This window comes from Ascaphus truei, unplaced genomic scaffold (assembly GCF_040206685.1).
Source record: "Ascaphus truei isolate aAscTru1 unplaced genomic scaffold, aAscTru1.hap1 HAP1_SCAFFOLD_306, whole genome shotgun sequence".
NCBI lineage: Eukaryota > Metazoa > Chordata > Amphibia > Anura > Ascaphidae > Ascaphus > Ascaphus truei.
In genome coordinates, this window is record NW_027456027.1 from 373,126 (window position 1) to 387,128 (window position 14,003).

The window sequence follows — 14,003 nt, forward strand, 5'->3', positions numbered from 1 at the left end:
CATGTCTCTCTTTCCTCTCTCCCCCCTCTCCCATGTCTCTCTTTCCTCCCTCCCCCCTCTCCCCATGTCTCTCTTTCCTCTCTCCCCATCTCCCCATGTCTCTCTTTCCTCCCTCCCCCCTCTCCCCATGTCTCTCTTTCCTCTCTCCCCCTCTCCCCATGTCTCTATTTTCTCCTCCCCTCTCCCATGTCTCTCTTTCTCCCTCCCCCCTCTCCCATGTCTCTCTTTTCTCTCCTCCCCCTCTCCCCATGTCTCTCTTTTCTCCCTCCCCCATCTCCCCATGTCTCTCTTTCCTCTCTCCCCCATCTCCCCATGTCTCTCTTTTCTCCCTCCCCCATCTCCCCATGTCTCTCTTTCCTCTCTCCCCATCTCCCATGTCTCATCTCCTCCCCCTCCCCATGTCTCTCTTTCCTCCCTCCCCCCTCTCCCATGTCTCTTTCTCCTCTCTCCCCCATCTCGCCATGTCTCTCTTTCTCCGTCCCCCTCTCCCCGTGTCTCTTTTCTCCCTCCCCCATCTCACCATGTCTCTCTTTCCTCTCTCCCCCATCTCCCCATGTCTCTCTTTCTCCTCCCCTCTCCCATGTCTCTTCCTCTCTCCCCCTCTCCCATGTCTCTCTTTCCTCCTCCCCCTCTCCCATGTCTCTCTTTCTCCCTCCCCCTCTCCCCATCTCTCTTTCCTCCCTCCCCATGTCTCTCTTCCTCCCTCCCCCCTCTCCCCATGTCTCTCTTTCCTCCCTCCCCCATCTCCCCGTGTCTCTCTTTCCTCTCTCCCCCATCTCCCCATGTCTCTCTTTCCTCCTCCCCCCTCTCCCATGTCCCTGTTTTCCTCCATGTCTTTCTTTCTTTCTCCCCCTGCTCTCTCCGAGCACTGTCTCTTTCTCCCCCTGCTGTATCCGCGCTCTATCTCTTTCTTCCATCTCTTCATTTCCCCCTTTCCTCCACCTCATGTTTTTTCTCCCTGTGTTTCTCTCCCCTCCATCTCTTCTCTTCCCTCCCTCTCTTTCTCTTCCCTCCCTCTCTTTCTCTTCTTTCCCTCTCTTTCTCTTCCCCCCCTCTCTCTCACACTTCTCCTACCCTCTCTCTTCCCCCTCCCATCTCTCTCCTCCTCCCCGCTCTACTCCGCTCCCTCCCATATCTCTCCCCCTTCACTCTCTCTCCCCCTCCCTCCCCTCTCACCCCCTCCCTCCCCTCTTTCTCCCCCCATCCCTCCCCTCTCTCTCAACCCCTCCTCTTTCTCCCCCCCCCCCTCCCTCCCCTCTTTCTATCCCCCCTCCCCTCTTTCTCCCCCCTCCCTCCCCTCTTTCTCCCCCCCCCCTCCATCCCTCTTTCTCCCCCCCTCCCTCCCCTCTTTTCCCCCCCCCTCCCTCCCTTTTTCTCTCCCCCCTCCCTCCCCCTTTCTCCGCCCCTCCCTCCCCTCTTTCTCCCCCCCCTCCCCTCCCCTCTTCTCCCTCCCCCTCCCTCCCCTCTTTCTCCCCCTCCTCCCCTCTTCTCCCCCTCCCTCCCTCTTTCTCCCCCTCCCTCCCCTCTCTCCCCCCCCCTTCACCCCCCTCTCAGGTTGGTCTCATCGCCTTCATGTCCATGATTGGGAGTTTTGTTCCGGCCTCTCATGCTGAGATTGGTCCCATTGACGGGATCTTCACTCGTATTCAGACCCGGGAGTCTGTGTCCCTCGGCCTGTCACCTTCATGATCGACTTGAACCAGGTGTGCTAGTCATTGACATGCCGGGTGTTATCTCCCTTGTGCCTGTCCAAGAGGTGCCAGACTCTGCATATATCCCATATATCCCCCTGCACCAGTCCTAGAGGTGCCAGGCTCTGTATATCCCCCTGTTCCAGCCCTAGAGATGCCAGGCTCTGTATATCCCCCTGTTCCAGCCCTAGAGGTGCCAGGCTCTGTATATCCCCTGTGCAGTCCTAGAGGTGCCAGGCTCTGTATATCCCCTGTGCCAGTCCTAGAGGTGCCAGGCTCTGTATATCCCCCTGTTCCAGCCCTAGAGGTGCCAGGCTCTGTATATCCCCTGTGCCAGCCTTACATGTGCCAGGCTCTGTATCTCCCCTATGCCAGGCTCTGTATATGCCCCCGTGCCAGCCTTAGAGGTGCCAGGCTCTGTATATCCCCCGGTGCCAGCCTTAGAGGTGCAAGGCTCTGTTTATCCCCCGGTGCAAGTCTTAGAGGTGCCAGGCTCTGTATCTCCGCCTGTGCCTGCCCTACATGTGCCAGGCTCTGTATACCCCCCGTGCCAGGCTCTGTATACCCCTCGTGCCAGCCTTAGAGGTGCCAGGCTCTGTATACCCCCTGTGCCTGCCTACATGTGCCAGGCTCTGTATATCCCCCCGTGCCAGCCTTAGAGGTGCCAGGCTCTGTATATCCCCCCGTGCCAGCCTTAGAGGTGCCAGACTCTGTATATCCCCCCGTGCCAGCCTTAGAGGTGCCAGGCTCTGTATATCCCCCGTGCCAGCCCTAGAGGTGCCAGGCTCTGTATATCCCCCGTGCCAGCCTTAGAGGTGCCAGACTCTGTTTGTCTCTCTGTAGGTGGCTAAAGCTGTGAATAATGCGACTGAGAAGTCACTGATATTAATAGATGAATTTGGCAAAGGTACCATACGGTAAGAGAGGTCACCCTGTGGGGGAGGGACAGACTGTGTCACCGTGTCACCCTGCGGGGAGGGACAGACTGTGCCACCGTGTCACCCTGCGGGGGAGGGACAGACTGTGTCACGTGTCACCCTGCGGGGGTTGGCACAGACTGTGTCACCGTATCACCCTGCGGGGGAGGGACAGACTGTGTCACCGTATCACCCTGCGGGGAGGGACAGACTGTGTCACCGTGTGGCTCCCTGCGGGGGAGGGACAGACTGTGACGGTGAGGGGTAACCAGGTCATCAATAAAGGTATTATGCCCGGCTGGTTACCTCTGATCCATATTTGAGGTTTTAGAGTGTCAGCTCTTGAACCCAGTTATTGTATCTACAATGTATGTGATTGGGCGACATTAAAGAATTTATATGGGTTTTACCTTTCCATGGGTGCCAGGAAACAGGGATTGCTGGGCTTTGAGTTTCAGGGGGGATTTTAGGGGAGAAAGTCTTATCAGATTGTGCCAGAGTTGCTGGGCGCCCCAATAATGTACCCATGAGTCAGGTCAGGCAGCCCGGAAACATGTATGCACAAGGCTCCGGTCAAAATCCTGCTCTGGAAACGCTTTTGCGACTCATCGCTAGGACTCCCTGCTTCAGCACATACCAGAAAGGTAAGCGGGGCATAGGGGTGTAAAGTATCACCAGAACAGTACCAGGGTCACCCCCCCCCCCCCAGTAATAGAGGGATCCCCAGTTCAATTCCCGATTCCCCAGAACCAGGATAGAGGTTCTATGAGGTTGTGAGGGTTTTTATGAAACCCAAGTCCGGTTTTCAGAGGGATTGAGACACAGCCCCGGGAATGAACCTACTGTACGCGTTTTTTCATTCTACTTTGGGACTTATAAAAAATATGGGAAAAATATATTTGGTTTCATAATGTTTTAATAGTACATACTGCATGCTTGTGCACAGTAATATGAGCTGGGGACTTCCAAGTCCGCGATTCCGAGAGACCATGTGGCTACCAAGCCTGGTGCCATCAAGTCTGCTCGGGTCCCGGACATGAAAGTCTCAGAGGTTGCCATGGTGTGAAAGTAATTTGGGCACCAGAGTTTTGCTCAAGTACCCACGCCCTGGGATGAATGGAAGTCATCGGACCACCATTTGCCCCAAGTCAGACTGTGAGGAGCCTAACTCAGCGGGTGGCTTCTGACTGACAAGTGGCAGAGGTGCCAGGTTGGCACATGCCCCTGTTAGAATCCGATGGCGGATGGCAACCACCTTGTGAATGCCCTGCTATTGAGTCAGCATGCCCTCGCCCCAGAAGCTTACAGACGCATGTTTAGGACGGAGGAGAAACGCCACCGGGAATACTACATGCGCTTTGCGTCTCGCATGGCGTTGCGTGGGACACAGTAGGTGGAGGGATGTGGTGCCACAAAGTTCCACCGTTTGCTGGATCTCTTTTTCAAGGAACAATATATGCCGCAATGTCCACCGGACTTAAGAGAATGGGTCTTTGACCGTAAACAAAAGACTTGTGTGGATGCTGCTAACAAGGCTGATGAATTTGTCACCAGCTGAGCACTGATCCGCAAGAAAGGGACTGCCCCAGACGCGGCCGCCCCAGCCAGGGCGGCCCGGAGCACTCCGCAATGGAAGGCTAAGACTGCAGCAGATGGAAGTGCACCCAAACCTGCAGAGATTAAGCACGAGCGGAGGTGCTATCAGTGCAACAAGACTGGTCACATCAAGCCGGACTGTCCAAAGTCCGGAAGTCCCCATCAGGGCCAACGCTCTCCAGCTGCAAAGCCGGTCGGCAGCGTGCGAAGGGCACACACAGAGGAGCAGAGTGCAGCCGAAACCCGCGAGGGACGCCGACGGAAGATGATACACCTGCAGCCTGTGACACAGCCGTGGAGACGGGGGGGACATCAAATTGCACCAGTCCGGTTGCAATCCAACGATGTCCGGCAAAAGCATTTGCGCCAAGTGACCATCGGAGATCGCCACGCAGCCAGCCGGCTTGCTCGACTCCGGTGCCACTGTTACCCTGGTCCGACCTGATATGGTCCGCTCAGATGATCTGCTGCCGGGCACCGGGATGCAGGTGACCATGCCAGACGGAGGACAGCGGTCCATCCAGGTTGCCCGGGTCTTTCTTGATTGGGGTGCCAGACGTGGCATGAGGGAAGTGGGGGTATTGCCCGGGTCAGATACTGAGGTGCTCCTCGGTAATGACCTTGGGCACGTTACTTGGCTATTTGGCACCTGTTGCAGCAATTTACTAGGAGCCAGAGCAAAGGATTTGAACCTGAGGATTTCGCCGTCCCCCTGAATTTGGGACCAACAGTTCCAGGGGTCCATCAGGAGACCAGGCAGGTCAGCAAGGTCGGAGTCGCGACAAGGTTCTGACTTATCTCCCTCTTTACCTGTTCCCCTTCCACCTGACATAGAGACTAAGATTGGGTGGCCAGAATTAGGGGCACAGTTTAGGGAAGCAGTGAGGTCTGATCCCAGCTTGGAGGGCATGAGACTCCGGGTGTCCAAGTCTGCCTCGGACAGTGGGTCAGGTCGGATCTTATGGCACCGTGGGCTCTTGTATAGAGAGCAGGGGTCTACTGTTCCAGATAGGGGTTGGACAGGTAGAAGACAGTTGGTGGTACAGAGGGAGTATAGGCAGCAACTGTAACAGGTAGCCCTCTCCATACCACTATCAGGGCATCAGGGTGTCACTCGGACGAGAGCCCGGCTGTTGCAGCGTTACTACTGGCCGTGGACGTCGGGGGTAGTGGCAGAGTTCTGCCACTCTGGTGATGCCTGCCAGCGAGTAGGTAAGGCGGGTGATTGTGTGAAGGTACCCCTGAACCCACTACCGGTAATCGGGGAACCCTTTCAGAGGGTAGCTAAGGACATAGTGTGACCCCTCATGATCCCCAGTTGGTCTGGCAAATGCTATATGCTCACGGTGGTGGACTTTGCCACCAGGTACCCTGAGGCTGTAGCACTATCCACGATCGACGCTAGGGTATTCGCTAAAGCATTGATAGTCATATTCACTAGAGTAGGTTTCCCTAGTGAGATTCTGACTGACCAAGGCTCGCAGTTCTTGAGTGAATTGTTACAGTGTCTCTGGGATGCGTGTGGGGTGAAGCACCAGCGCACAACCCCTTACCACCCTCAGACAAATGGTCTATGTGAGAGGTTCAATGGTACCCTGAAGCAGATGCTGCAAGCTTTTCTAGAGGCTGAGGGAAAAGACTGGGAGATTCACCTACAGCATTTGCTGTTTGCATACCGAGAGGTACCACAGGAATCTACTGGATTCTCTCCCTTCGAGCTGCTATACGGTCAAAGGGTACGGGGACCTCTTGACTTATTCCGTGAGGGATGGGAAGGGGAGACTATCAATACTGATGCTTCTGTGCTTCAGTATGTGGTAGATCTCAGAGACTGGTTAGAAATGCTTATGGGGTTGGCACAGGCTAATCTCAGAGAGGCTCAGACCCAGCAGAAGACTTTGTATGACCAGAATACCCGTAGCAGAACATTCATCCCAGGACAGCAAGTTCTTGTTCTGAAGCCCACTCGACAGAACAAATGAATGGCTGCCTGGTCTGGACCGTACACGGTACTCAGAAAGATGAATGAGTGCAACTATGTTGTACAGTTAGATGGGGAGACAGGTAGAAATCGGACCTATCTATCAATATGCTTAAGGAATATTTTAAACAGAGAGTGGCATCAGTGTTGGCAATTTGTAGCCCACCGATGGGGTACCCGGCGAGCAATGCTCTGCCTGACCTCCAGGGGGGGCTATGTAGAGCAGGTAGAGATAGAGTCTCAGCTCAGTGCACAACAGAGAGTGCAAGCAAAGGCCATGCTAGAGCAGCATAGGGACCTGTTCACGGACAAGTCGGACAGGACACACATTACAGGTCACCCAGTGCTTACAGGTGATCAGAGACCTCTGCATAAGATTGCCTATCGCGTATCAGCAGAGGTGAAAAGTAGCATAGAGAAGGAAGTGGAAGAGATGCTGGCCCTAGGGGTAATTGTACCATCTCAGAGCCCTTGGGCTTGTCTGGTAGTCCTGGTACCTAAGAAGGACGGAACCACTCGGTTCTGTGTGGACTACCAGCAGCTCAACGCTGGGACGGTGTCAGATGCTTATCCTATGCCCCGCATGGACGAGCTGTTAGATGAGCTCGCGGGGGCAAAGTATCTGACCACCATGGATTTGTCCAAAGGGTATTGGCAAATTCCTCTGACCCAGGAGGCTGGGGAGAAGTCAGCCTTCATCACTCCAAGCGGCCTCTATGAATTTTTGGTGATGCCATTCGGGATGAAGAATGCCCCGGCTACCTTCCAACGCCTGGTCAATAGGTTGCTGGAAGGGATGCAAAGTTTTGCAAAGGCATATCTGTGTTCAGTACTTTGTGGGACTCACATTTAGTGCCTGTAGCTGCGGTGCTGGATAGGATCGGGGAAGCAGGGCTGAGACTGAAGCCTGCAAAGTGTCTGGTGGGTATGGCAGAAGTGTTGTACCTAGGGCACAGAGTGGGGGGAGGGGGGGCACCTTAAGCCAGAACCAGCTAAGGTGGAAGCTATAGTGCAGTGGTCGGTACCTCAGACCAAAAAGCAGGTCATGGCTTATTTAGGCACCGCAGGCTAGGAAGTTTGTCCCTCAGTATAGTGCCATTGCTAAACCCCTGACTGAATTGACTCGGAAGCGACTCCCGGTTATGGTAGCCTGGTCTCCTGCCTGTGAAAGGGCTTTCCAGGCACTGAAGACAGCACTGGCTAGTGCTCCTATCCTGGCTGCACCAGACTACACTAAGAAGTTTCTTGTGTAGACCGCTGCCACGGACTATGGAATCGGGGCTGTACTCAGCCAGGTGGGCGAGGAGGGGGGTGAGCATCCCGTGGTTTACTTGAGCAGGAAACTGCTGCCCAGAGAAGTGGCTTTTGCCGCCATTGAAAAGGAATGCCTGGCCATTGCTTGGGCTCTGAAGAAACTGCGGCCCTATTTGTATGGCAGGGCATTCACAGTGATCACGGACCACAGCCCACTAATTTGGCAACAAAGGGTGTCGGGGGAGAATGGCAAACTGCTTCGATGGAGTCTTGCCCATGCAAGAGTTTGACTTTTCTATCCGGCACAAGAAAGGCAGAGAGCACGGCAATGCTGATGGACTCTCCCGACAGGACCATCCCTGCGAGCCAAAGTCCTCAAGAAGTGCCAGGCTGGTGGAGCCACCGGGCGTGGTGAGCGCCACCGAGCCTTCATCTTGAGGGGGGGAGGTGTGACGGTTTCACATGTTTCTAAGCGCGAAGACAGCAGCGGCAAATTTGAAATCGCCAAAAGGTGCTCCGAGAGAAATACCAGAGAGGCGGTTTCAGAAACTTCAAGGTGAGACATGTTCGAAGTCCCACTTTTCGGAGCCAAGTTCTGAGAATAGAACGTACCGGTCGCGGCTGGGAGTTTAAGCCGAAAAGAGTACCAGGACGTTTGGTACTATCTCCCGGTCAAGGGATTTTGGCATCTCCGGAGCAGATACAGCGGGGTCGTCAGGAACTTCATGCCGATTTGAGTTCCAGGACATTTGGGGCAAGTCCCGGTCAACCTAAAGACTTTGTTTTACCTCTTATTTCACCTACAGTAGGAAAGTCTAGTTTTTTAGCCCAGACCCCCAGTAAGTGTGTCGTCTCTTGTATTTTGTAATCCACTGTGTGTACGTCTCTGTTTCTATGGAATAAATGACAATTTGTTTTACTATCTTGTTTTGCTCAGTAAATGATCCCGGTAAAAAGGTGTAAATAACTGGTCGCCTGTGACACAGACTCATAGCTCCCTGTCTGTGTCACTGTGTCACCCTGCGGGGGGGCGGGGGGGGACAGACTCATAGCTCCCTTCTGTCTGTGTCACTGTGTCACCCTGCGGGGGAGGACAGGCTCACAGCTCCCTTCTGTCTGTGTCACCCTGCAGGGGGGGGGGGGACAGACACATAGCTCCCTTCTGTCTGTGTCACCCTGCAGGGGGGGGGGCAGACTCATAGCTCTCTTCTGTCTGTGTCACCATGCGGGGGGAGGGACAGGCTCATAGCTCCCTTCTGTCTTTGTCACCCTGCGGGGGGGTGGGGGGGGGCAGACTCATAGCTCTCTTCTGTCTGTGTCACCCTGCGGGGGGAGGGACAGACTCAGAGCTCCCTTCTGTCTGTGTCACCCAGCGGGGGGAGGGACAGGCTCATAGCTCCCTTCTGTCTGTCACCCTGCGGGGGAGGGACAGACACATAGCTCCCTTCTGTCTGTGTCACCCTGCGGGGGGAGGGACAGGCTCAAAGCTCCCTTCTGTCTGTGTCACTGTGTCACCCTGCGGGGGAGGGACAGACTCATAGCTCCCTCTGTCTGTGTCACTGTGTCACCCTGCGGGGGAGGGACAGTCTCATAGCTCCTTCTGTCTGTGTCACTGTGTCACCCTGCGGGGGAGGGACAGACTCATAGCTCCCTTCTGTCTGTGTCACTGTGTCACCCTGCGGGGGGAGGGACAGGCTCATCGCTCCCTTCTGTCTGTGTCACTGTGTCACCCTGCGGGGGGAGGGACAGGCTCATAGCTCCCTTCTGTCTGTGTCACTGTGTCACCCTGCGAGGGGAGGGACAGGCTCATAACTCCCTTCTGTCTGTGTCACTGTGTCACCCTGCGGGGGGGGGACAGACTCATAGCTTCCTTCTGTCTGTGTCACTGTGTCACCCTGCGGGGGGAGGGACAGGCTCATCGCTCCCTTCTGTCTGTGTCACTGTGTCACCCTGCGGGGGGAGGGACAGACTCATAGCTCCCTTCTGTCTGTGTCACTGTGTCACCCTGCGGGGGAGGGACAGACTCATAGCTCCCTTCTGTCTGTGTCACTGTGTCACCCTGAGGGGGGAGGGACAGGCTCATAGCTCCCTTCTGTCTGTGTCACGGTGTCACCCTGCGGGGGGAGGGACAGGCTCATCGCTCCCTTCTGTCTGTGTCACTGTGTCACCCTGCGGGGGGAGGGACAGGCTCATAGCTCCCTTCTGTCTGTGTCACTGTGTCACCCTGCGAGGGGAGGGACAGGCTCATAACTCCCTTCTGTCTGTGTCACTGTGTCACCCTGCGGGGGGGGGACAGACTCATAGCTTCCTTCTGTCTGTGTCACTGTGTCACCCTGCGGGGGGAGGGACAGGCTCATCGCTCCCTTCTGTCTGTGTCACTGTGTCACCCTGCGGGGGGAGGGACAGGCTCATCGCTCCCTTCTGTCTGTGTCACTGCAGGTGGACGGTCTCTCCCTGTTAGCCGCTGTTCTCAGGCACTGGATAAATCTTGGATCTCGCTGCCCTCACATTTTCCTGTCCACCAATTTCCACAGTCTGGTGCCGCTCAGACTGCTCCCTGACACCCCCCTACTGCAATACCTGGTGAGATCCCACCCCAGAGGTGGCTGCACGCTGTGTAACTGTAATAGAGAGACGCTGTATAAATACAATATATCACTCAGGATCACACCCCAGAGGTGGCTGCACGCTGTATAACTGTAATAGAGAGACGCTGTATAAATACAATATATCACTCAGGATCACACCCCAGAGGTGGCTGCACGCTGTATAACTGTAATAGAGAGGTGCTGTATAAATACAATATATCACTCAGGATCCCACCCCAGAGGTGGCTGCACGCTGTGTAACTAATAGAGAGGAGCGGAGGTGTGATACTTGGCGTCACTCTCTCGCAGACCCTGGAGTGGTGTCTGGATGGGGAGGAGCTGATCCTGTTTTACCAGCTGAAGTTGGGGGTCTCCGGGACGAGCCACGCGGCCAGGGTCGCCGCCATGGCGGGGGTGCCGGAAAATGTCATCAAGAGGGGGGTGGAGGTGAGGCTGACCTCTCAACTCTGACCTCTAGCACACGTCGGTGACCTCGGTGTCTTAGGCTGCGCCCATCGTGGCGTGCGCGCCTGTCGCCCCCGAGCGATCCGTGAACTTTCATGGGGGAGGCGCGGCCGTGACGTCACCAGGCTGGTTCGCCCTCATTGGCTGAAATGCTCACGTGACGCGGCCGTCGCGCGACAAAACAGCATCATTTGTCGCTTGAAAGTTCTGGTGCGCGGTCGCTCTTCCTCGCGCAAACTGTGGCCGGCCCGATAGAGCTCCTGTATTTTGTTTGCGCGCACTATAAACGCAGCCTTACACTCCTGTGCCCCCCCCCCCCGACTGTGACACGTTGACTGTGACATCTTTTTACCTGTGATTCCCCCACTGTGACACCTTGTGAACTGTGCCCCCCTCCCCCACTGTGACACCTTGTGTACTGTGCCCCCCTCCCCCACTGTGACACCTTGTGAACTGTGCCCCCCCCCACTGTGACACCTTGTGAACTGTGCCCCCCCCCCACTGTGACACCTTGTGAACTGTGCCCCCCCCACTGTGACACCTTGTGTTCTGTGCCCCCCCCCACTGTTACACCTTGTGAACTGTGCCCCCCCCCACTGTGACACCTTGTGACCTTGGCCTCCCCCCTCCCCCACTGTGACACCATGTGACCTTTGGCCTCCCCTCACTGTTACACCTTGTGACCTTTAGCCTCCCCCCACTGTGACACCTTGTGACCTTTAGCCTCCCCCCACTGTGACACCTTGTGACCTTTGGCCTCCCCTAATTGTGACACCTTGTGACCTTTAGCCTCCCCCCACTGTGACACCTTGTGACCTTTAGCCTCACCCCACTGTGACACCTTGTGACCTTTAGCCTACCCTCACTGTTACACCTTGTGACCTTTTGCCTCCCCCACTTTGACACCTTGTGACCTTTGGCCTCCCCCCACTGTGACACTGTCACCGGGCACCAGTCCTTTTCACACCTTTACCTTCCGGGATCATGTCACCAGGCAGGACAAGGTAGTGGAATAAAATGGGGTTTATTCTGGTGAGACCCGCAGACACACAACGAAAGACACAATACAGGTTATACACACTTGTCTGGGGGGAGCCCCTAGCCTCACTACGTGCAGGGCGCCGGCTTCAGGAAGGCTTACCCCTGCCCGCTCCACAGCCAGGAACACCACGGTACTGTCTCCGGGAGAGATAACCTGGTTTGCCCGGCTGACCGCGACTTGGGTGAAAAGTTAGAACTTGGCCGCGATCTGAGAACTTGTCCTCCGCTGAACCAGGCTTCTCCGGCAACGCCGTGCCGAGTGCTTTGCTATTCAGAGCCAAGCACTTTTGAAATCCCACCAGCGCTTCACCGGACCAAGTCCCAAGATAGCCTGGTTCTCCGATCGGGCAGCCAGTCCCCTTATATGGACCTAGTGGTCCTATCTTCAAAATGGTAGAGGGACTGGCAGCCAACCGGAGAATGGATCGCAGCTGCAGCAGCCAATCACAAGCCGGGGGGCTCGGCTTGCTGCACGCATCAGAGGAGGGGGAGTATCGAGGGGCTCAGGTAGCCGGTGAGCGGGGAAATTCGACCTGGAAATTGGGAACCGTGCCTACGAGCAGCGGCTTCCCCCGCCCAGCCCCATGCCTCCCGCTGTGCAGGCTCCACCAGGTCTGGGAGAACAAAGAGTCTCCCCCCGCGGGGAGTCTTTGTCTCTGGACCTGGTTCTCCGCCCTTCCCCGCTCACCAAATGGCCCGACATCTCTCGGCTTCCTTTCTCTTTGATCCCATATCTCTATGCAGACATCCTGAACCCCACGGTCTTTAGGGGTAACCAGCCGGGCTTCACCTTTATTCTGAAGGTTGGCTACCCCCACCATCACAGATACTGTGTGACCTCTGACCTTAGATCCCTCCTGCACACTCCCTACTCATGCCTCTGTCACCAAGTCCTGTGTCACCCCTGACCTCACACCGCCTTGTCACCTCACCACTGTCCCTCACTGACCTCTCCCCCACAGCCCCTATATAACCTCGTCAGACCCTCACCTTGCCTCTTGCTGACCCCTGTCCTTTGCCCTTGAGGTGTCGGAGCTGTTCCTGAGCGGTCAGCCCATTCAGTGCCAGGACCAGGTAGCCAATCAGAGCAGGATGGAGAGGTGAGAGGGCTGCAGAGCTTTGCTCCCTGTCACTGACTCTCACACACATTGCGTATCCCCCAATCCTCCCTTTCTCCCCCATCTTGCTATTTCTCTCTCCCTCCTCTATTTCTCTCCTCTCTCTGACCCCCATCTCCCTCCTCTCTTTCTCTCTCCCTCACTATCCCCCCCTCTCTGTCCCTCTATCACACATTGCTTGTCCCCAATCCTCCTCCTCGCTTTTGCCCCCTCTTGCTCTTTTTCCTTGTATTTCTCTCTCCCCTTATCTGTAGCTTCCTCCATCCCTCCTCTATCTCCTCTCTCTGTCCCCCGCACCTCTATATCTCTCTTTTTTGTCTCCTCTACCTGTCCTCCCTCGCTACCTCCTCTTTCTTGCTCTCTCTCCCCTATCTCTCCTTTCTCCCTCTCTCATTACCCCATCCCTCCCTTCCCATCCCCTCCTCAGCCTTCACCCTACACTCCCCCATTTCTCTCCTTCCCCTCTCACACATTGCTTTCCCCCAATCCTCCTCTTCTCTCTTCCCCATCTTGCTCTTTCTCATTGTATCTTTCCCTTCCTCTCTCTTCCCCATCTTTCTTTTTCTCCTTATATCTCCCCGCTCCTCTCTCCTTCTCTCTCCTCTCTCCCTCCCCCATCTTGCTCATTCTCCTTGTATCTCTCTCACACCCTCTCTCCTTCTCTTTCCCTCCCCCATCTTGCTCATTCTCCGTGTATCTCTCTCCCTTCCCCTCTCCTTCTCTCTCCTCCCTCCCCATCTTGCTCTTTCTCCTTGTATCTCTCTCACTCCCTCTCTCCCTCCCCCATCTTGCTCTTTCTCCTTGTATCTCTCTCTCTCCCTCCCCCATCTTTCTTTTTCTCCTTGTATCTCTCTCCCTTCCCCTCTCCTCTCTCTCCTCTCTCTCCTCCCTCCCCATCTTGCTCATTCTCCGTGTATCTCTCTCCTCCTCTCCTCAGATGTCAGAAGCTGGCCTCCCGGTTCCTGAGTCTGGACCTACAGGATCCTCAGCTCGATCTGCAAAAATTCATGACCAGCGAGGTCCTACCATCCTCCTCCTCCATCCTATAACCAGCACCCACCCCCCATAGTATCTGCCACCTTATGTACACTTTGAGTTCAATGTCAAACCCATTAAATGGTTATGTTAATGCAAACTCCTGTATTCCATCTATAACCCAAATATAAGCTGTATATCCTTTATCATACTCAACCTCATGGCCACACCAGCTATCCCCATACACTTCAGTAGCATCATCCTCTTACATATCACTTCCCTGAAGAGGGACGTCCCTGTCATTAGGTCACTTTGCCCCTACGTGGGACTGACCCTTTAACCCATTAAACACGTCCCTGTCATTAGGTCACTTTGCC

At 55.5% G+C, this 14,003-nt stretch overlaps 1 protein-coding gene across 1 annotated transcript in view; it reads left to right on the forward strand.

Moving 5' to 3' along the window:
* MSH5 (mutS homolog 5) overlaps positions 1-13,786 on the forward strand; it is an 89,589-nt gene extending 75,803 nt beyond the window's left edge. The window contains 8 exon segments of the mRNA XM_075583268.1: positions 1,555-1,675; positions 1,678-1,703; positions 2,535-2,598; positions 2,635-2,645; positions 9,879-10,022; positions 10,337-10,474; positions 12,560-12,633; positions 13,589-13,786. Coding sequence (XP_075439383.1) covers positions 1,555-1,675; positions 1,678-1,703; positions 2,535-2,598; positions 2,635-2,645; positions 9,879-10,022; positions 10,337-10,474; positions 12,560-12,633; positions 13,589-13,700 — 690 coding nt within the window. The 3' untranslated portion in view covers positions 13,701-13,786.
* Positions 13,787-14,003: the final 217 nt, after the last annotated feature.